Source organism: Grammomys surdaster, unplaced genomic scaffold (genome assembly GCF_004785775.1).
Source record: "Grammomys surdaster isolate TR1022 unplaced genomic scaffold, NIH_TR_1.0 125979, whole genome shotgun sequence".
Taxonomy (NCBI): domain Eukaryota; kingdom Metazoa; phylum Chordata; class Mammalia; order Rodentia; family Muridae; genus Grammomys; species Grammomys surdaster.
In genome coordinates this window covers 2,071,613-2,094,171 of record NW_021620795.1, presented here as the reverse complement: position 1 = coordinate 2,094,171, position 22,559 = coordinate 2,071,613, and the positions used below count along the sequence as shown (strand labels likewise).

General features: G+C 38.9%; 1 protein-coding gene across 1 annotated transcript in view; it reads left to right on the top strand.

Annotated features, from left to right (window-relative positions):
* The window catches only part of Appl1 (adaptor protein, phosphotyrosine interacting with PH domain and leucine zipper 1), a 55,471-nt gene that overhangs the window by 22,657 nt on the left and 10,255 nt on the right, over positions 1–22,559 (top strand). The window contains exons 12-16 of the mRNA XM_028754097.1: positions 843–885; positions 2,483–2,539; positions 4,182–4,273; positions 5,137–5,319; positions 9,934–9,986. Coding sequence (XP_028609930.1) covers positions 843–885; positions 2,483–2,539; positions 4,182–4,273; positions 5,137–5,319; positions 9,934–9,986 — 428 coding nt within the window. The remainder of the gene's footprint in view (positions 1–842; positions 886–2,482; positions 2,540–4,181; positions 4,274–5,136; positions 5,320–9,933; positions 9,987–22,559) is intronic.

Genomic DNA, 22,559 nt, shown 5'->3' with positions numbered 1-22,559 from the left:
ATAAAATAAAATAAAATAAAATAAAATAAAATAAAATAAAATAAAATAAAAATTTTTTAAAAAAGCCATTCTAATCTTTCAAAAACCATACACCATAGTTTAAACATTTTCCTAATAATAGATATTTAAGTTATCTGAGATTGATTTTGACCTTTGAAACTTCCTTATGTATTATTCAGAAGAAGAAACCCCTGGGTTCTCTGGAATTCATTTTTTCTTCCATCATATATATGTACATTAAGGTATCTTTCTTCATAAAAGATAGTTTTGCTCACTTACCTTAGCCACATGATTGTTTTCCTAGTCCTTCAACAGACATACAGTGAATGTCAATGCTATGTATTAGAGTTCCTGTTTTCTGTTAGCACAATTAGCAAATTGCAGACATGTTACTACTAGTATTTACATTTTTGTATTTTTAGGTTTTGCTAATGCTTGGCATGGTTTCCCATTTTTCCTGATAAGATAGAAAGTTAGTAAAATTTAAAATTTCTCTTAAAATACCACATTTCTGTAATAGTTCACATGTTAGAATTTTTATTTAAACTTATTAAGGGAGAAACTGTCAATAATGAAGTTAATATTTTCTGGTTAGATCACCAGTAGAAATGCTAGTAAGTTGAAGTGCATTTTTTCCTTTATGTTTTGTCCTTTGAGAGCTGGCATTGCCATCTGTTTTGCATGTTGGGTTGTAGACAGGCACTTGTAGCATAAGTCTTAAGTGCTGCTGCTGCCGGTGCTGCTGGTGGTCTTCTTTCCCTAAAGTACTTATGTCACTTGTGTTTTTTAATTTTAAAGTTGAGGCTAAAACTTTTCTTTCTTTTTTTTTTTTTTCTTCCTAGATCTTCAATTTTGCAAGCAGAGAGTAAAAAAGACCATGAAGAGGTAAAAAATTTTTATAAAGTTAATTTTTTTTTTCGAGACAGCGTCTCTGTGTAACTTTGGCTGTTGTAGAACTCCCTCTGTAAATCTACCTGCTTCTGCCTCCTGAGTGCTAGTAATAAAGTTACTTTCTTCAGCAACATTTAAAACTAGTTTTATTTATTTATTTTTTTCTGAGAACAAAACATATTAATGTATATATAATAGAAAGTTTGGGGAAACCCTAGTTAATTAAAAATGACTTTTAAAGTCCCCTGTTCTCAAGCAGCATTCTTAGTTTTCTAATAGAATTTTATAGCTGAAGAAATCGTAGATACCATTTCTGTACTGTCTTAACGTGTTATATTTGGTGGTGACCTTCCAAGCCTCATCTTCTGGCAAGCATAGTACCATGAGTTGGCAGTTTGTTTATTCTCCCTTCTCACTAACCTTTGGGAGCCACTTACTGCAGCTAAAACATAGTGGCAGCAGATATGATCCAAGAGGAAGCAGTGCAGGCTTAGAACAGTGGAAAATGAAAGACAGAAAAACAAAGATGTGGGAGTCTCTGCTCTTCCTCACGAGCCTTTCAGTTTTGGCTCCAGTGTTACTCCTCGTATACTACATATGGAGGGTAAGGGGCTGTCAAGACTGGTACTTTAAAAAACTGTTTTCAGAAATAATCTTCATTTTATTTAGTTTTATAGTTTTATTAGTAAAAGACAGAGTTGGAAAGTCTTAGAAACTTACATTTATTTCTGATGGGAAAGAATAGTTTTGGTTTTGAGGACACAGATGTTTCTGCTCTCTGCATGGTTTACCAACAGAGTATTAGTTTTGTGAGGCCTGTCAGGCACTGGAATCCTCAAGAGTGAAGTAGAAGATACGGAATAGTGTTTTCTGTTTTGAAAAAGGAAGATATATAAGGTATATTCACCAGAAAGTATTTGTATTTTAATTTTTTACATAGGTATTATGGTAACTAAGTTCAGACTACCATGTCTGGTGGAAATTAAGGGAGGAAGTAATATAAAAAGATAAATGTATGCTATTAAGTTATGATTTAACATGATTACTATTTATTTCATTGCACAAATAACATTATTTAAAAATAATTCAATCTGAAGATCTCTTACATGCATATGTTTATAGCAGGTCTCTTGTTTTTGTTTTGCTTGTGGTGTTGGGGATTTAATCCAGGGGCTTACATATTTTGTTAAAGTATGTGCTCCACCATTGAGTTACAGCCCCATTCCCAAGTTGTTTTCTTTTTCTTTTTTTTTTTTTTTAATTTCTTTTTTTTTTTTGAACATGAAATGCTTTTTTATAGCATGTTTTACAAGGGGAGGGGGTAAGAGGGTCCAGGTGGTGGAAAAGTACAAAATCTTCTTGGCCTGTGCCTTGAAACATGTCATGGTCTATATGGTACACTGCCTTGAATTATGATCTACCTGCAGTTCTTCAGAAGATATGGTACACCCAAGTTGTTTTCTTATGAAAATTATATACTGCTTCTAATGAAAATTCTGTTTCAGTTTAATATTTAATGGCCTTCCTTAGTAGAGAGGCTCTATTGAAAAAAAACATTTAATAATAATACTTATTTTTTTTTCCTTTTCAGTGGATCTGTACAATAAACAACATATCTAAACAAATATACTTGAGTGAAAATCCAGAGGTAATATTTTTATTTTGTTATCCAGAACTATGAGAATGAAAGAATTTTGTGGTTTATATGGCTTGTATTCATTGACTCATTTCTCAAATTCTGTAACCTCAAGTATAGAATCCATATGATTCTGTTTGGGTATCTACAATGTACCATGATGTATTGTTTGTCACAGAATTGTTATTTCAAAATGTACTCAAATCAGTTACTCAGCCTTCATGTTGAGTGTCGTGGAGTAGGTAAAATGTAGGAGAAACTCCGTGGCCTCCTCTAGGAGTTACTATGGTAAGTCAGAGTGGAAGCTACGTGACATTTTATGTATAACATGTTGTGATTAGAAGCACATGGTTAAAAAAATGTACATGGTGATGACTTACAGGCTTACATTTTGAGAATGTTAGGATTAGTTTTAGACAACTTTGTTTTAGAGAAAATTCTGTAGAAATGATGGAATCCTATGCTAAGATTTGTTTAAGGAAAAAAGGAGACACTGCAGATAGTACAATAAAAAAAAGTTCACATACATGTGGATGGAACTAGCAGTGTAAATGAAAGTTTTTGGTGCAGAATAGAAAATTGAAGTGTGCACTCAGATCATGTGGAAATCCTGTTCAAATACAGGTTGTGATTTTGGTACATTTTTAATGATGCAGCCTGAACTCTCAGTTTGCAAATTATTCTTTTGAGTAGCAAAGGTTTCAAACCTGTTGAACCTCAGCTTGTAAACTTAGCCATAGTTACAGTTCAAACATGCAGGTAGAATCCAAGGGTATCAGTAGCTGAAAGAATGGAGTGAGAGAACGGAGGGGATCTCTTTTGTATCTAAGTTGGGAAAGGACTTGGTCTTAGACAGGAGCTGTCTAGACTCCTGTTAAGACATGGATTGGCTATGCTGTAAACCTAGGTGCTTCTCAGAGCCAGGTAGGGATTGATAATTTCAGTTGAAAGTCTTAGTCCTAAGCTCCTTCCACACCCCCAAGACAGGGTTTCTTGGATCTGCCTGTATTTACTCCCCCCAACCCAGATTAATGGCATGTGCCACCATCCTAGCTCAAGTTAGTATTGTTGTAATGCGGGATTTGATAGGAGAGTCTAGACTAGTTAGTAATTGAATAAAAGGTTAAGAAGAAAATGAAAAAGATGACTTCCAGGTTTTCAAAGACTTTCATTTAGAAAAAAAGGAATTCCGTTTTTGTTAAAATGCGATACCATCAAGTATATTCATAATAATGTTCTAAGTGAATAATTATGTTCTAGAAGAGTTCTTTTATATTTAAATGAATGGCCTACTTCTAAATATTTTTGTTCTATAAAATATTTTGAATGACTAGGCAGTGTGCTAGGTGATAGATTATAAACCTTAGTTCAAAATAACTGGTAGTTAAAAATTAATAGAAAAAGAATATGTTCCTGTTATGAATGTTAGTAGAAAGAAATTAGAATTATAGGAATTAGACTTATCTTGAATTATAGGAAATTCACAATGTTTGAAATTAATGTATCTTACAGTAAGGTCAGAGAATGGAAGTACCTCAGTAGCTTTAGTTTATATTTTAAGCACAGCTCGAGAGCTTACTAACAGTTTTGAGAGTTACATCAGACATTTAGTTTCTTACATTATTAACTCTTTTTAAAAAATAAATCAAAATAGGAAACTGCTGCACGAGTGAATCAGTCTGCTCTAGAAGCTGTCACTCCTTCCCCATCTTTCCAGCAGAGACACGAGAGCCTGCGTCCAGGAGGGTGAGTTAGTCTGTGGGTTATTTAGTGTTAGCAAATGCTCGGCTTTTATCAGTACTACTTAGATAAGTAGGAAATTATCTCTGAATAACAGAAGTATATTTTCAAAATAATAAATTTACTAATAAGGGCACAGGCCAGAGGTTGATATGGTGGAGAATTTTATTTTTAAGACAGAATCACAAACCTGGAGCTCATTGATTTGGTGGGGTGACTGGCCAATGAGTTCCTCGAATCCTGCTGTCTCTGCACCCCAGTACTGTGGTTGCAGATGCATACTGCCATGGGCAGCTTGTTTTCCCTTTTTCTTTATTACTATTTTTAATTGATTGTTTTATTTATGTACAAGTATTGAAGATTAAAACTTAGATTCTTACTGGGTGCTGTTGGTATACGCTTTTAATCCCAGCAGTTGGGAGGCAGATGCAAGTGGATCTTTGAGCTTGAGGTCAGCCTGGTCTACAGAGTGAATTGTAAGACATCAAGGGCTACACAGTAAAACCGTGTTAAAAAACAAAACAAAAAAAAAAGAAAACAGGTTTCCTGCTAAGACAACAAGTACTTTACCATCTCTCTAGTCCCAGTTTATATTTTTTAATTTAAAAGAAAGGAATCTTTATTAAATAAATAGCCAGCTGATTTGGGATTTTTTTACTCTTTGAGTCAGGGTCTTGTTTTATAGACCAGGCCAAGCCAGAGCTTGTGATCCACTGCCTCCACTCCCTGAGTGCTAGGATTACAGAAAGGTAAGGTTTTTTTTTTTATTGGAGTTTGATTTATACTCTCATTGACTTAAAATATTGTTTTCTTGTAGTCTGCTAAACATTGAACTTTAAATTAAGTGCCTTGTTTTCCTTTGTGGTTAGACAATCTCGGCCACCAACAGCTCGAACCAGCAGTTCAGGATCCTTGGGATCAGAGTCTACAAATTTGGCTGCCCTCTCTCTAGACTCTCTTGTTGCTCCGGATACTCCAATACAGTTTGATATTATTTCTCCTGTGTGTGAAGATCAGCCTGGTCAGGCAAAAGCCTTTGGTCAAGGAGGCAGGTGAGTAATGATGTAAAAAGCCAATGTGCTGTGGTCTATAACATGTATGATCCCATTTGTGTGATACATGTCTGTGTCAGCTGTGCTGTCTTTTGTGTAATTGCCTAATAACATTTTCATAGTTAGGGTAGAACTGTACAGGTTTTTCTGTTGGTCTTCTGTGTCTATTAAAGATGTTAGGGTAATCAAATGTCAGAAACTTTAATTCTGAATTGCTTATCAAGCCTGTTACTTGGGTATTTGCCCTGTCAATTGTAAAAGTGGTAGTTCCAGGTTGCGACACTGTTTTAGAAATTCTATCTTAAAATAAGGGGCTGGGGATGTAGTTCAGCTGGGAGAGTGCTTGCCTAGCATGCATATGAAGCCTTGGATTCAGTCTCTAGCACCACATAAAACCTGGGCATGTTTAGCTCATGCCTGCAACTGTAGTTACTTGGAAGTCGAGAGTAGGAGAGTCAAAAGCTCAATGTTTTCTTGGCTGTATAGCAAATTCAAGTCTGGTTTGGACTATACGAGATCCTTTCTTGCTGCTGATGATATTGATGATGATGTCATGTCAGAGTACTTTTTTTTTTTTTTTTTAGGGGGCCTGGGTAGAGAAATGGCTCAGAAGTTACAAGTGCTACTGTTCCTGAAGAATATCAGGTTCAGTTCATAGTACCCATGTGTGGTAAATCACAACTACTTCAAACTCTGGTTCCAGGGGATCTAAAACTGTTGTCTGGCTTCCACAAGTTCCTCAATGTATGTGCTGCACAATAACTTATATAGACAAACACACATAAACCTAAAGAAATGAAACTATGGCAAATCATTAAGGAGGTTGGGCACTTTTTTTGGGGGAGCGGGGGTTTCGAGACAGGGTTTCTCTGTGTAGCCCTGGCTGTCCTGGAACTCATTCCATAGACCAGGCTGGCCTCAAACTCAGAAATCCGCCTGTCTCTGCCTCTCAAGTGCTGGGACTAAAGGCATGCACCACCACTACCGGGCTGAGGTTGGGCACTTAATACATTAAGTTTGGATATAACATAGAATTTTGAAAACTTGTGTAAATGTATTACGTATGTATAACATTTGATATAATATGCCAAGGTAATATTAAAGAAATCAGTATTGGGCTGGAGAAATAGCTTGGCAGTTAATAGCACTTGCAGAGGATCCAGGTTCACTTCCCAGCACTCACATGGTAGCTCACAACCATCCATAATCCCAACTCTAGGGGATCTGAGGCCCTTTTTCTATGCAGGCACTGGACATATAGTGCATATTCATACAAGTGGGTACTCATCTATACACATATAGTAAGATTAAATCTTTGTTTTAAAGAAAGATGAACATCTTATCCTCTTTTTTTTCGTGTGTATGTTTATATGTCTGCAGATGCACACATACATTTATGTGCATGTTTGTGGAGGTCAGAGGACAATTGTGGTGTTATTAGCTAGCCACCTTTTTGATAAAGAATCTCCCACTGCCCTGGAGCTTACCAAGTAGGCTAGATATCCAGTGAGCTTCAGAGATCTATTTCTGCCTCCCCAGAGCTGGGATTGCAAGTGTGTGCAACCTTGCTTTGTGTGTGTGTGTGTGTGTTGGGGGATTTTATGGTAGTGTTCCTCTGTGTAGCCTTAGCCATCACTCTGTGGTCCAGCTTGCCCTCTAACTTAGAGATCCCCCTGACTCTGCCTCCTTGGTGCTGGGAATAAAGCCATGTACCACTATTTTGGTTGCTTGGCTTTTTTACATAGGTTTTGTGGATTGAACTCAGATTGACTGAGCCATGTCCTTAACTCCTGTCCTGTTTTCTTTTGTTTTTTTTTTTTTTTTTTTTTTACTAACATTTTCTATTCATTCATTAATAAAAAGTGCATAATACAAGCCCTTAACCCCAATCCAAGTACTCAGTAAAAGATTAACACCAAAGGCTAGATGGCATGGGCTGATTTGTTTGGCATGATTTACACACTGAGAAACAGCAAATTATGTTTAGTACATCACATGAACCCTTTGCCTTTAACAAAATAATCTCTTGACATGTGTAATGATATACAGGAGTCTTCACTGAGAAATATAAGACTATCCCTATTTTCTATTGCAATGACAAAATTGAAACCATTTGTTATTTTCCTTCTTCAAGTTGCTGTTTTGTGTTTTAAAGTGAGCTGGTCAAACTTAAGAAAAAAAATCACTGAGAGAGAGACAAACTTTCATTTAGAATGACAGACTTCCACAATTCCTTTAAAAGTCTGATACTAATAATATCATAAATACTATTACAGACACTAAATGGAACCATGGGACAGTGATACTCAAAAGTGACTCTGGAGAACCTCTGTACATTGTAAGACATGAGTTCTTAAGCATGGGATAGTGTTTAGATACATGGTCAAATCTCTGCTTTAAAAACAGACCTGATGTTAAACTGTCCCATGTGGAAAACAGAAAAACGAAACTATTAGATTTTGTATGAAACAGTATGAAGGGACTCTCAAATGAACTTTCTAGGTGATGTGGATGGCCCAAAGTCAAGACTGTAAGCTTTCTCTTTAACTTTATTCTAAGAGAATTGTAGCTACAGATCAAGTGAATCTTTGCAAGCCAAATAATGGTGTACAAATATGCTAGATTAAAGGGCCACATGTACAAACTCAATAAAGAGAATAACAAATTATTCGTTGGATTAATATAATATTCTATGCAAGATATTATCACTTTAGGAATATAGAAAAAAATTACCAAAGATTAAAGGTAAAAACCCAAGGCCAAGTACTTCTCAAAGAAATTCAACTGTTAACAGGCATTGAAACCCCTGGATCAGGCCAGGTGGTGGTGGCACATGCCTTTAATCCCAGCTGGGGAGGCAGAAGCAAGTGGATCTCTGAGCTTGAGGCCAGAGCTACACAGGAATCCCTGTCTCAAAAAAAAAAAAATTGTCTGGATTGGATTTTCGTACAACTGTGATCATATGTACATTTGATGAAGACATAACTAAGCCATTTCTATGTCAGAAAGTAAAATCTTTACTGGGTTAAAAAAAAAAAAACCGAGGCTGTGTTACTAACTTACTAGAGGGTTTACATAGAAAAAAGCTATGATATTTAGATGTAAGTGTATGTGGTAGAAATGAATACCTAGAATAAGAATCTACTTTTCCAGGTCTCTAATACTAGATGTTCTGTATCCACATTTTCTCCATTAAAAAAAAAATTATTTATTCTTATTTTATGCTCATTGGTCTCTTGCCTGCCTGTATGCCTATGTGAGGGAGGAATTACAGACAGGTGCGAGCTGCCATGTGGGTGCTGGGAGTTGAACCTGGGTCCTCTGGAAGAACAGCCAGTGCTCTTAAGTGCTGAGCCTTCTCTCCACCCTTCGACATTTTTATTTTAATCCAAGGTGAAGTCTCAGCTATTTGTGAGACAGACTTTGTGAAGCCATCAGCAGGTTAGAAAGCACTGTTGGGATGTGTGCGGCCTTCAGAGGCTGAGGGTAGGAGAAGAAACACTACAGCTTTAGATCCACCTGAGGCCGTTCCAGTCTGGCTCAGGTTAAGTCCCTCAAGCCATTTTTTTCCCTTTGTGAGCCAAGGTCTTCCCATGCAGCCCAACCTGACCTGAAATTTCACTATGTAGCCTAGTCTGGTTTCAAGACTGCTACCATATCTAGCTTTTGTGTTAAACTGGCTACTGGCTACGAAGCGGATAAAACTTCTGGGTGGTCCCAGCAAGAGAGAAATCCCTTACCCTGTGTTATTCATTTGTTCAGAATTTAACTTACCTGGTTAAGTCACTCCTTATAAACACAAGTAGTTAAGAGGTGGTTATATTATTTTTAAAGTGTTGAGCACAAAGCCAAGTGACCTGTCCTGTTTTCTTAATGCCATTTTTTTTTTAAAAAAACACTTCTTATAAGGCTTCCTTTGAATTGAACTTTCTTCTCTCATCATTTTGATTGTGCCACAAGCTAAGAACAGGGAGTAGCTTTTATCTTTGGTTGACTTTTCTTCTTGCATTGTTACTACCTTGAGAAATGGAGTTCAGTTTTAGTGGTGCTGGGGATCAAACCCAAGCTTTGTGTGCATCATAGGCAAGCCCTTTTAGTACTTATGTATATCTCTATGTGTAATACTTACATATAGACCCAGGAAATACAGTTTATGACAAAAAGAACTAGACAGTGTTCAGATCTTTATAGTTAACTTGAAGTTTGTGCTTAAAAAATCCAGACTTGGGATTTTACAGTTCTAGAAAATTCCTGGCTTTTTCTCAAGACTCCAATATTGTTGCCACATTGATTTTCCTCTATGTTGGTTTGTTTAAATTAGAAAACTTTTAGAAAATAGATTAATATGAGGATTGTTGTTGTGTGTAGTTAAATTTATACCTATTAAATAAAAGACAGCAACAAAGGGCTATGATAGATACATCAGTTAGTGCAGACACTGGGTTTGGCCTGTTATTCAGTGTGAGAGCAAATATATCTTATTGTTCACTAGCAGATCAGACATTCCAGAGCTTTTCTTTGTAAACATGTAAAGTTTTATGACTCAGTCCTTAATTCTGTTCTCTTCTATGTGACTTTTGGTGACATTTATTCATATTTTTTTCTAAACTTTAGGCGTACAAATCCATTTGGAGAATCTGGAGGAAACACAAAATCAGAAACAGAAGGTAGAACAGACTGCAATATTCATTCTAGAGTGATCCAGTAGTAAACTTTGAAATGTGTCATTTGCATTTGTTCTGCTGCTGTCCTCAGTTTTGATGTTGTTTTTACTTCAGACTCTTTACCCATAGTATTTTTTTTAAAGATTTATTTATTTATTTTATGTGTGTGAATACACTGTTGCTCTCTTCAGACACACCAGAAGAGGGCATTGGATCTCATCACAGATGTTTGTGAGCCATCATGTGGTTCCTGGGAATTGAACTCAGGACCTCTGGAAGAACAGTCAGTGCTCTTAACTACTGAGCAATCTTCTAGCACTCTCATAATATTCTTAAGGCAACCAGAACCTAATCTGACTTGAGACGTACCTCATACAAGACTGTAAATGTCATAGACATTTGGCTTCATTGTCAAATTCTTAGTACATAAACTATCTCTTAAGCTTTTTTGAAAAAAAATGTTTGCGTTTATTTATCCTCCAATCCCAAGATCCTTGACTTAACTAACTCTGGGCAGTTGGCTTGGAATGCTTTCCCTCTGGTTGAGTGGGTTTTAAGTCCAATTAGAGAACTGTTACCACCAAGATGTGTGTATACTGTTGTACCTGAAGATTATTGTGCCTTGCTGGTAGTGTTTGTGGTTCATAGGTATCATAGCTGGGAAGAACTTTGGTTCCTCCCTCTTTTGGAAGGTTGTTTTCATGGTATCTTCTGGTACCATGAAAGCTAATTCTCAGGGAAGAGGCAATTCATCTCAGGGGTCTCTGGGCCAAACATCTAAAGTTCATGGTGTCTTCAGCAATAGGGTACTTACCTTCCACCTCTCAGGGGCAATCAAGGGCAATGGCATGTAGTGTTTTAGTCTTTTAGACAACTCTGACCAAAAACTTGATGAGAGAGGGCCTTTTATGCTTGTTGGGGGTTTTGTTAGATAGTCTTTGGCTCTTGGAGGGCGCATTGTCAGCTCAGATGAAAAATTTTCATTTAAACTTTGTATGTGTATTTATGCTCAGACTTAGCAGTATTATAGAGTTGTGGTTGTTTTGTTAGGTAGTTAATAGTATGAGTCCCTATGACGTTTTCAGAAATCCTTATTTTGCCCTCCTCTCCTTCTTCCGTATCTCCTGCCTCTGTAACTAGAGCCCCTCCTTTTTTTCTCCATTTCCCTGATGCTATTAATCCCCTCTCTATTGCTTTTTACCAATGATTCCTTTTTGTTTTCCTTGTTTCTGTAGTTAACGCCAGGATATATACCTCACACATCAATATTTGGAGCTAGGAACATCAGATATGAGAAAACATGATGTTTGTCTTTTTGAGTCTGGGTCAGATCACTCAATGACCAAGCCAGCTCAGTTGGTCAACAGGTTCTCTAGTGCAGGAGGAAGGATTAAAAAGAAAAAAGACAATTAGACCACACTGTAGCATGACCCCATGACAATTAGACCCATGACTGTAGCCAGTTCTGAGGCTGAAGTGGGTATATTTTTTCCAGTCTGTTTTTATACTACTTTAAGTACATGCAAAGTGATAAGGTCAGTTTTGGGTCAAGGAACAAGCAGGACAATAAACAAAATCTCATAAACACCTTTCTAGGGGCTAGTCAGGATGACCAAAACAAAAAGAATGTCATACATGCCTCAACTGAGCCTGCTCTGAGTTTTGCATTAACTCAAATGTAAATGTTCTTAATCTGGGCCTATTTCCTGAGTCCTGATTTTCCAAAGTCAGATTCCTGCCTTGAGCTTATTTCTTTTGCCCTGGCCTCATGTCAGATTCCTGCCAAATGTCTGGAAGTGGGCCCCCAAAAGCTCTCCACACATCTCCTCCTTTTTAATTTCATAAACAAGACTGCACCTGTCTTAGTTTGTTCTGACAAGAATGCCTTTCTTACTTGTCTTGGAATATGCATTGTCTAAAGCAATGCTATTCTGTCTTAGGTTGGTAAGGCTGTGTACAGAACTTACCCATCTTTAGTTGCCAGCCTGTTAAATTAATAACTCTGTCTGGGGATTTATTTTTAGTTTCAAGCCATATATTTTGCCTGCCACATATTGAGGCAAGTTTTATCACAATAGGCAGGAATAAAAGTATTTCCAGGACAAGAAGGGCTACCATGATCAAGTTACATATGCCATTCTTGAAGCTTGACCAAGATGGAAATACTGACCTCAGGCCACAAATAACTTTATCAGCAATATCTGCAGCATCAAAGCTCAGCAGAGCATCATTCTTTAAATTCATATTCTTAGTATGCAAAGTTAAAAAAAATTCAGAGAGGTTAAAATTATGATAAATATCCTGCAAGTGTCTTTGAACTTTTTCCCAATTATAGTGACTATCATTGTAATGTTTATAAGTAACACAAATCCATTGGTATTTAGCATGACACTGGAGATACCGTCCTTACTCTTAAACTCTGAACCTCCAATAATTTGAATAGTATCATAAAGAGCATCAATCCATTGTTCCAAACGCCTATCTAAATCCTCTTGAGTACTCAGTAACATTTTTTGCTAAATGATTAACAAAAGTAGCTGTCTTAACGTCTTGTGTGAAAGCAATAGCAGAAGCAGTGGTGCTAGCTATTAATGCAATTAAAGCTGCTATGTCAGCAATAATCAAGCCCACTATTCTCTTGCTTCTGCTTAAAGCCTGACTCACTTCTTCCAGTATTTGCAAGCCTTTTCTCAGAATACCAAGTTCCTGTAATACTCACAGGCAATAAAACAAAATCTGATTGATAAATCACCATAACAGACATGTCAGATTTCAACACATTAACAAAATTAGAAAGTATGCAATAATACAACTTACTGTACAATTAAATAATAATTAATAATACAATTAAATACTGTAGAAGAAACATGTAATTTTAACATGACCAATTAATAAAAGATTAGGAGCCTTAACACATGCACTAATACTTGTTCAAAGTCCAGATCCTATCCTAATTTTTATCCACTGCAAATGTAACTTCATACAAGGCAGTTGTCAGTTTTCAAATGTCTCTGAAAATGTCCAGAACCAGCCTTCTAAATAAAGGACAACTCAAATAAACACAACTCAATTTATATGAATATGAGCTGCACGCCTAGATTGGGCAGATCTACCACTATACTACTGTATTCCCCTGCTGTGAGATTCTCCAGTTCATGTGCTTCTGCTCCATTTTCCTTCCACCTGCTCGTCTGTTATCTTCTCTCCTCCCACCCCCATCCTTCTCTCTAAAACTTTTCAGCTCCACCTTCCTGGATTCCACTGCCCAATTACCGTCTCTAGCCTTTGTTTTACAAGTTAACATGGGGAGAAGGTTCATAAGAAGTCACCTGAGTACATGATTCACTCCTAGGTAGCCCCTCCTGGGAAAGCAGAATTAGCATCAAAATACAACACCAGGGCAATCCACAACAGTCTCTATATACAGTAAGCACATTTGCTATGGGCTGCATGTGTAAATTTACAGGAAATACAAAAGCATGCATAGAGGCAAATTGTGACAACTTGTTTTTTGGATAATGATTATCAATTTTGCCTGAAAATTTTCCACATGTAATAGGCCAAATATCAGCATTCTGCAATAACCAATTTAATTGCGGTTTGGAATAAGGAATAAATATTTCATCCGATTCTTTCCCAAAATACTTTTGTGATTTTGTCCTACAGTTTTGTACTGTCAGAGCAACAGCTTCATAATAGGGTATTAAAAACCAAAGGCTTGTAGTAAAACTCCTTTAGAGGGATCAGCTAATGAAATACCATCCATATAATGAATAATATACACTGAAAGACTCAAAGTCCTAACTTCTTGTATTGAAGCAGCAACATTGTTTTACATAATGTAGGGCTATTAGCTTTAGGCAAAACTTTCCAGTGATATTGCTTCATGGGCTTTTCAAAATTACAAGCAGGCACACTAAATGCAAACCTCCCACAGTCAGCAGGATGCAAAGGAACAGTATAAAAATAATCCTGAAACCCATAATAATTCTATATGCATTTCCTAGAATGGCAGTTGGAGTAGGCAAGCCAGGCTGTAAGGCTCCCACAAGCTCCATAGTTTCATTAACCTTTCGAAAACCCTGCAACAATCTCCACCTGCCCGATTGCTCCTCCTAATTACAAATATGTGTGAGTTAAAAATCCTGAACCTGTGATCAAACTGCAAACTTCAACCAATGGAACACTGGCAGTTCTACCACAATCTTTGAGTTTCCCTTGGACCACCATACCACAACCACAACTTTGGAAATCAAAACTCAACCTCCAACAAACGATCCAGTCTCTCCAAAATCAGTATCAAGTGCATCAACACCCATGCTGCAAAGTTTGGCTGCCAGTTCCTGCACACAAATGCCCGACAGTGCAGCCTCCAGTACTTCACCAAAGAGACACTGCCCCGAATCCTATCTTTTATAAATTTGGTTTCTATGATAAGAATTACATAAAATGTTATCCTAATTAGAGATATCTTTAGAGATCTGTTTCCTTGGTTAAGCTCATGCCACATGTTGTCGTTCTGAATGAATACAACCCTGAGTTACCAGTTTTAAGTCAACTTTCTGTTACCAATGTTACAAAGTTTTTAATCATACTCAGTAACTTATAATAATCTATAACCAAGACATGCAGAACATATTTATACATTTAAAAACAGTCAGAAACAAAAATGAGGTAGCTACACACATTTACTTATTTAGACCAAACAAAATTCTTACTTTTTCTAGCTGTAATATCAAGGGAGGAGCACCTTGTTACCTGCTGAACCCAATAATCACAATCACAGAGATTTTTCTAGGAAAATAGCCATCAGCTCCCTTACCATAGAAGCTAAGAACCAGCTGGCCCCTTTAAGAGCAGCTAATGCAGACAATTAGCTCCTGGCAAGGCTTCTCAAGCTGAGCTTGACTCCTAGTTACAGGTGCAGGGCTCCAAAGGCCAATTAAGACTGATTTTTGAGTTAAAACTATATCAAGATTTGAATGACCAGCAGATAAAGTTTTAACCATTTTTTCTTTTGAACATAAACCACAGTGCAACAATCAAACAACAGATGGAAACCAGACTTAAACAACAAAACAGGAATACAGACTTAACATAAAATAGTCAAATTTTGACAGATATGGATAGATTGGCATGCCAAGGACAGACAATAGACAGAGAAGGAAGAGAAGTAGATGATGTCCCACCAAAGGGACTCAGATATCCTACCTAAGAGACCCAGAACCAGAACTAAGGTTTCCTCCTGTAGGAGCCAGAGAGGAGGCAGGACTAGGAGATCTCTGAGACAGCTTACATTCATTTTCCTTCTCTTTGGCCAAAGCATTCCTGGATATGTGGGGAGGACTGCTTTTCTCAATCCCATTCTGTCTCTCGTCTAGGATGTAAACTGTCTCTAATCAGGGTCCAACAAGTTAAAGCATCTATGAGAATTATCTTCAATTCTGTAGATTTTAGCATAACTCTAAACACATATATACACAAAAAACATTTTACCATTACCTTGTCCCTTTTTACAAGGTTTATTCACCTCTGGCCCAAATCTACTTTCCTCTTCAAATTTCCTCCCGGGGTGTCCTTCACTGCACTCTGCTTACTGGAGCTCCAAAGTTGAGGAGCCATCTGACCAATCCAGTTCAGTCAGTCAACAGGTTCTCCAGGGTGGGAGCGAGGCAAAAAAAAAAAAAAGGCCATTAGATCACACTGTAGCATGACCCCAGCCAGTTCTGAGGCTGAAGTGGGTTTGTTTCCAGTCTGCTTTTATACTACTTTAAGTACATGCAAAATGATAAGATCAGTTCTGGGTCAAGGAACAAGCAAGGCAATAAACAAAGTCTCATAAGCACCTTTCTAGGGGCTAGTCAGGATGATGAAAACAAAAGGAATGCCTCAGCTGAGCCTGCTCTGAGCTTTGCATTAACTCAAATGCTCTTAATCAGATTCCTGCCAAGTGTCTAGAAGCAGCCCCCAAAAGCTCTCCACAACTCAATATGATATTTTCTAATTCTATCCATTTGCCTACAAATTTCATGATTTCCTTTTTCTTTATTATTGAATAGTCTTCTATAGTGTATATGTGCCGTGTTTTCATTTTGCACTCATGAGTTTAAGGACATTTAGCTTATTGTGAATAGGGCATCAGTGAACATGGCTGAACAGGTATTTGTGAAGTATGAGTCTTTTGGGCATATGTCAAGGTAGTGGTCTAACTGAGCCATTTGGCAGATTTGTTATTAGCTTTTGGGGAATTCTCCACACTGATTTTCAGAGTGCCTGGACCAGTTTGCCATCCCACCAACAGTAGATAAGTCATTTTATTTTTCCCCATGCACATCCTCCAGCATTTGTTATCCGCCATTTGGTAATCATTTTAACTGGGGTAAGGTGAAACCTTGGAGTTTCCCTAATGCAAGTGATATGTTTTGAGATGTTTCTTAGTAATTTTTGTCTTATTTTGAGAACTTTCTGTTCAGATCCCCTGCCCATTTTTTGAATGGGTCATTTGTTTCTTTTTTTTAAACCTTTGGGGTTTTTTTTGGAGTTCTTTATATATTTTGAATATTCTCTGAAGTTACATAGTTGGCAATGATTCTTAATCTATGGGCTTGCTCTTTTTTTTTTAAAAATAATTTATTTATTTATTTATTTATTTATTTATTTATTTTTGAACATGAAATGCTTTTTTATAGCATGTTTTACAAGGGGAGGGGGTAAGAGGGGCCAGGTGGTGGAAAAGTACAAAATCTTCTTGGCCTGTGCCTTGAAACATGTCATGGTCTATACGGTACACTGCCTTGAATTATGATCTACCTGCTGTTCTTCAGAAGATATGGTACACTGCTTGAGTTATGGTCTCCCTGCTATTCTTAAGAAGACATGGTACTCTGCTTTGAGTCTATCTGCAGTTGCTAAGCAGGATCTTGCAGTTGCCAAGCTTCAGAGGACATTGTGCAGGTGGGGAAAGGTAGGGGGTGAGGGTAAGGGCGAGGGTCCTGGCTTCTGGCATCTCCCCCTTCTCTGTTTAGTTAGAGAAGGCATCTTATGATCAATCCCAACTATGTGAATTTTGAATTTGGATGTCTAATTATGGGGGGTCTTAGACAAGTTCACAACCCCAAAACACTGATGTGAGACGAGTCACATCGATGGTCGAAGGCTTTAGGCTTTCGACGATGGGCAACGTCAAGGGACTCCGCTGTGGGTGAAAGGAGGGTGAGAGCCCTGTCTTAGGCCAGGTAGGCTGCACCCACTCCCAGCACCATGCACTCCTTTTCGGCTGCATTGGGTGGGCCCCTGGGAAGTGGACCTACAATAATCCCGTCATTGGGGTAACTCACAGCCATCCTAGTCCCTTGTAAATGTTCAATTTACCAACCATTTGTCAGTTTGGGGTGTAATATTGTCATAAAGGAAGGCTCCCCAATGTTAGCAGCCATATCAAGGGCGGCCTTGGTTTAGGAAAAAGCCAATTTTTGTTGTGGTGATCAAGAGGCCAAGCTCTCTAGCGAGAGAAACGGGGGCAAAGCCAGGCATACCAGGAACCCTTCTGGAGGGCGTGGAAGTCTAGCGGTCGACCGTAGGGGGAGGCAGGGGAGCTGGCAGCTGTGTCAGTCTCCTGCGGAGTCACTTCTGGATCCTCTTCAATTTTCGGCTGATGGTAATGAACTTCAACCGTCTTCTTGATGTCAGCATCAACCTGGTTCCGTGGATGACAGGTCGCGGGTGACGATCTCTGTCTCGCTCAATCTTGATGTCCTGCACACATCCTCTCAATGAGGGTCCGTCCAGAGGGGTCCTTGCCTCGAGCGCCACGTCTGGGTGCCACTTGACCCGACCGGCAGGCCCTAGTTATTCGTGGGGGCGAGGAGGACTGCAACCTGCTATTCTTCAGAAGATATGGTACACTGCTTGAGTTATGGTCTCCTTGCTATTCTTCAGATGATATGGTACACTGCTTTGAGTCTATCTGCAGTTGCCAAGCAGGATCTTGCAGTTGCCAAGCTTCAGGGAACCTTGTGCAGGTGGGAAAAGGTAGGGGGTGAGGGTAAGGGCGAGGATCCTGGCTTCTGGCTCATCTGGATTAGAACTTCTAATAGCAGGCATCACGGGTGATTCATTTTTACCTGGGATGCTGCGTGAGTTCAAGCTCCTGGGAGTCCCTGTTTCTCTCGGTTTTCTGGGGTTGGGTACGGAGCTGCCGCCTGCGACCTACTCTATGCTCGGGCCCAAACCGGAAGTCGGGCTTGCTCTTTAAAATTTATTTCTTTACTTGTGCAGAAACTTTCTAGTTTAATGAAGTCTCAGTTTTCTTTCTTTTTTTTTTTTTTTTCTGTTTTTTTGAGACAGGGTTTCTCTGTGTAAGCCTGGCTGTCCTGGAACTCACTCTGTAGACCAGGCTGGCCTCAAACTCAGAAATTCATCTGCCTCTGCCTCCCAAGTGCTGGGATTAAAGGCGTGTGCCACCACTGCCCGGTGAAGTCTCATTTTTCAATAGTTACCTTAATTCCTGGCTGAATGGTTTCTGTTCAGAAAGTTCTTTCTTACATCTATCATGCACAATTTAGATGGTTTGGCTGAGTCTAGAAATAGATTTCTTTAGATTTTCCAGCTTAATGGAGAACAGGTTTTTCGAATATTTCCTTACAGTCTAAGAACTAGTTCTTAGATCCATTGATTCTTTTCTTTGTATATATTTTTTTCTATTTCGTTGGTTTAGACTTTGACTCATATTTTTTTGTCTTTTTTTATTTTTTGACTTTGACTCATATTATTTCTTATTATTTCTTGCTGCCAACTGAGTTTGGATATGGTTTGTTCTTGCTTTTCCTTTTTTTTTTCTTTCTTGAGTCAGGGTTTCTGTGTGTAGCCCTGGCTATCTTGGAACTCACTCAGCAGGTGCTTCCTATTGGCTTGTCCTGAGATGCCTCATCTACATGAGGGGGCAACCTGTGTGTGCTGCCCCTATATGACTGATGGCCACAATTATCTCTGTGGAGGACTGTGGCTATGTGACTGGGCCTGGACTTGGGAACAGGCAAAGCTCCTACTCTCCCTTCTAGGTCTCTGGCGTTTCAAGCCCTAGCTTGACCTTACCAGGCTTCCTCTCACAGTCCACAGCCCCACAGACTATCTCGGCCTTTGTTGGAGGAACTTTAGACTCTACACCCCTATTCTTCCATACCCAGGTGCTAAGGAACCTACTCTATTTCCAGGTGTACTAAGTGGTTATGTGTGTCAACTTGACACAGGCTGGCGTTATCACAGAGAAAGGAGCTTCAGCTGAGGAAATGTCTCCATGGGATCCAGTTGTAAGGCACTTTCTCAACTAGTGATCAAGTGGGGAGGGCCCATTGTGGGTGGTGCCGTCCCTGGGCAGGTGGTCCTGATTCTATAAGAAAGCAGGATGAGTAAGCCAGAAAGCACCACTCGCCATGGCCTCTGCATCAGCTCCTGCCTCTAGGTTCCTGCCCTGTGTGAGTTCCTGTCCTGACTACCTTTGGTGATGACTTGTTTCTTGATTATGGTGTTTTATTGCAGCAATAGAAATCATGACTAAGACACCAGGCATCAGCCGGGCAGTGGTGGCACACGCCTTTAGTCCCAACACTTGGGAGGCAGAGGCAGGCAGATTTCTGAGCAAGGCTAGCCTGGTCTACAGAGTGAGTTCCTGGACAGCCAGGGCTACACAGAGAAACTCTGTCTCGAAAAACAAAAACAAGAAACAAAACAAAACAAAATTCTGATGTTTTTCTATTTAGATTACCTGTTTATTGGATAATGTCCGGTATTGGAATCATTTACTATTTGTGGGTTGATGTTAATCTCTGTGTTTAAAATCTATTAGTACTTTTTTTTTTTAAAATGGCATGAGATTCACCAGTGTTTGGTATAATCCTGTATATTTAGGATTGTATTGGCTTCTTGGTTAAGAGTTCCCTTGGGTAGAACAAAGTGTCCTTCTTTACCTTTTATGAGTAGTTTTAGTTTGAAGTCTATTTTGTCAGATACAAGGATAGAGAAGCCTGCCTGCTTCCTGGTCCCATTTGATTGGAGTACTTGTAGTTTATTCTTTTACTCTATGATGCCTGTCTTTAAAGTTGTATTTCTTGTAAACAACAGATAGACGGATTTTGTTTCTTGATCCATTCAGTCTGTGGTTTTTGTTTTGAGAATCGAGGCCAGTTATATTTATGGTTATTATTGAAATGTATTAATTTTAGTCACTGTGTTGTTGGTTCTTGGTGGTGTGTTTTCAGTAGTATCTTTTGCCTTAATAATTATGGCTTTGTACTTCTTTCCACGGACTCTTGGTTGTGCTGATTCCTCTTGGTCTTTTAGTTTTTTAGGACTTGAATGCATTACTCAATTCCACTGGCTTTTGAAAGTTCCATTAAAAAATCAGCTATTATTCTTATGGGCTTTCCTTTATATAGTTCTTGTGAGTGTGTTCTTGTTCTCTTGCAGCTTTTGATAACAATTGTACTGGCTGGTTTTATGTGTCAACTTGACACAAGCTGAAGTTATCTCAGAGAAAGGAGCCTCAGTTGAGGAAATGCCTCTGAGACCCAGTTGTAAGGCATTTTCTCAACTAGTGATCAAGGGGGGAGGACCCAGCCCATTGTGGGTGGTGCCATCCCTGGGCTGGTAGTCTTGGGTTCTATAAGAGAGCAGGCTGAGCAAGCCATTAAGCAATAGCTCTTCATGGCCTCTGCATTGGCTCTTGCTTCCTACCCTGTATGAGTTCCAGTCCTGACTTTCTTTAGTGATGAACAGCAAAGTGAATGTGTAAACTGAACCCTTTCTTCCCCAATTTGCTTCTTGGTCATGATATTTGTGCAGGAATAGAAACCCTGTCTAAGACGTTTATGGCTAGTCTTATGTTGATTTGACGCACAAACTAGAGGTGTCTGAAAGAAGGGAACCTTAATTGAGAAAATGCCTCCATAAGATTCAGCTGTAAGGGCTGGAGAGATGGCTCAGAGGTCAAGAGCACTGTCTGCTCTTCCAGAGATCCTGAGTTCAATTCCCAGCAACCGAATGGTGGCTCACAATCGCCTATAATGGGATCTGATGCCCTCTTCTGGTGTCTGAAAACATGTACAGTGTACTTACATATATAAAGTAAATAAATCTTTAAATTTCTTTTTTAAAAAGGATTCAGCTGTAAGGCATTTTCTTAACTAGTTATTGATGGTCAAGAGCCCAGCCCATTGTGGTTCCTTTCCTGCGCTGGTGGTCCTGGGTTCTATTAAGAAAGCAAGCTGAGCAGGCCATGTGAAGCAAGCCAGTAAGCAACATCCTCCATGGCCTCCACATCTGTTCCTGTATCCAAGATCCTACCTTTTGAGTTCCTGTCCTGACTTTTTTTGGTGATGAACAGCAATTTGGAAGTGTAAGCTAAATAAACCCTTTCCTTCCCAAAGGGTTAGGGGGAAACTTTTTGGTTATGGTGTTTGTTGTAGCAGTAGAAACACCAAGACAATGTACTATGGGGATTTTCTTTTCTGGTCTTGTCTAGTTGGTATTCTGTGTGCCTATATTTCCTAGGTTCTTTATTGTAGTTTTAAGATTTTTTTCATATTTCTTATTTGGTCTAAATTCTCTACTTTATTTTCAAAACCTAATATTCTGTCTTTTGCATTTTACTTGTAAGGATTTCTCTTGAGTCTTCTAGTTGGTTAACTGGGCTTTTCAGATTCATCTTCATTTCATCTGAGTCCTCTTGAGTGATTCTATCTCAAGTCCTGTAATTTCTTCATAATTTCCACCAGCTTTATGTTTATGTTCTCTTGGGTATCATTCAGGTGTTTGTTCTTCAGTTATTTCTCCTTAATTTCATTGAGCTATTTCTTTCTGTCATCTTACAGTGTTTAAATTATTTGATGTTTATGATCTTTTAAATTCTGTTGTCTGGGGCTCACCTTGGCAGACGTTTCTACAGCACTGGTAGGTTTTGGAGAGGAAATACTAGCTTGATTTTGTTTTTCCATATTTGAATTTTTGCAATAAGACCTGGGCATATGGATTTCTTAGTTTTATGTCTAATGTGGACAGAGCATGTTGGGACACAAGAAAGGATGTACAGACAGGTTAGCCCTAGAAGTAAGAAATGGCTTAGGTAGAAGGACGTCAGGTAGGTAAAGTGGACTGGCCTGGTGCAGATTATGTGTTGTGGTCCAAGCCTGGAGTGTGAGGTAGATATGGCTAGGTGGAGAGGTTAGATAATGTGTGGGAGGAGGGGCTTATAGGTTGGGAATAACAGGGCAGGTCTTGGCAGAGTCCTAGAGGTTGGTGGAGACTTACACAGGGGTGCCTAGATTAAGACCAAGGCACTTGGCATGGGACCCAGGTGGGTTGGGTGTGGGGAGAGTATGTAGACGGGTATGTAGAGTTTTCTATTTATTCTTTTTCTTCTTTCTTCCTTTCTCCCTTCCTTTCTCCCTCCCTTCCTTTCTCCCTCCCTTCCTTTCTCCCGCTCCGTCCTCCTCTCCCGCTCCGTCCTCCTCTCCCGCTCCGTCCTCCTCTCCCGCTCCGTCCTCCTCTCCCGCTCCGTCCTCCTCTCCCGCTCCGTCCTCC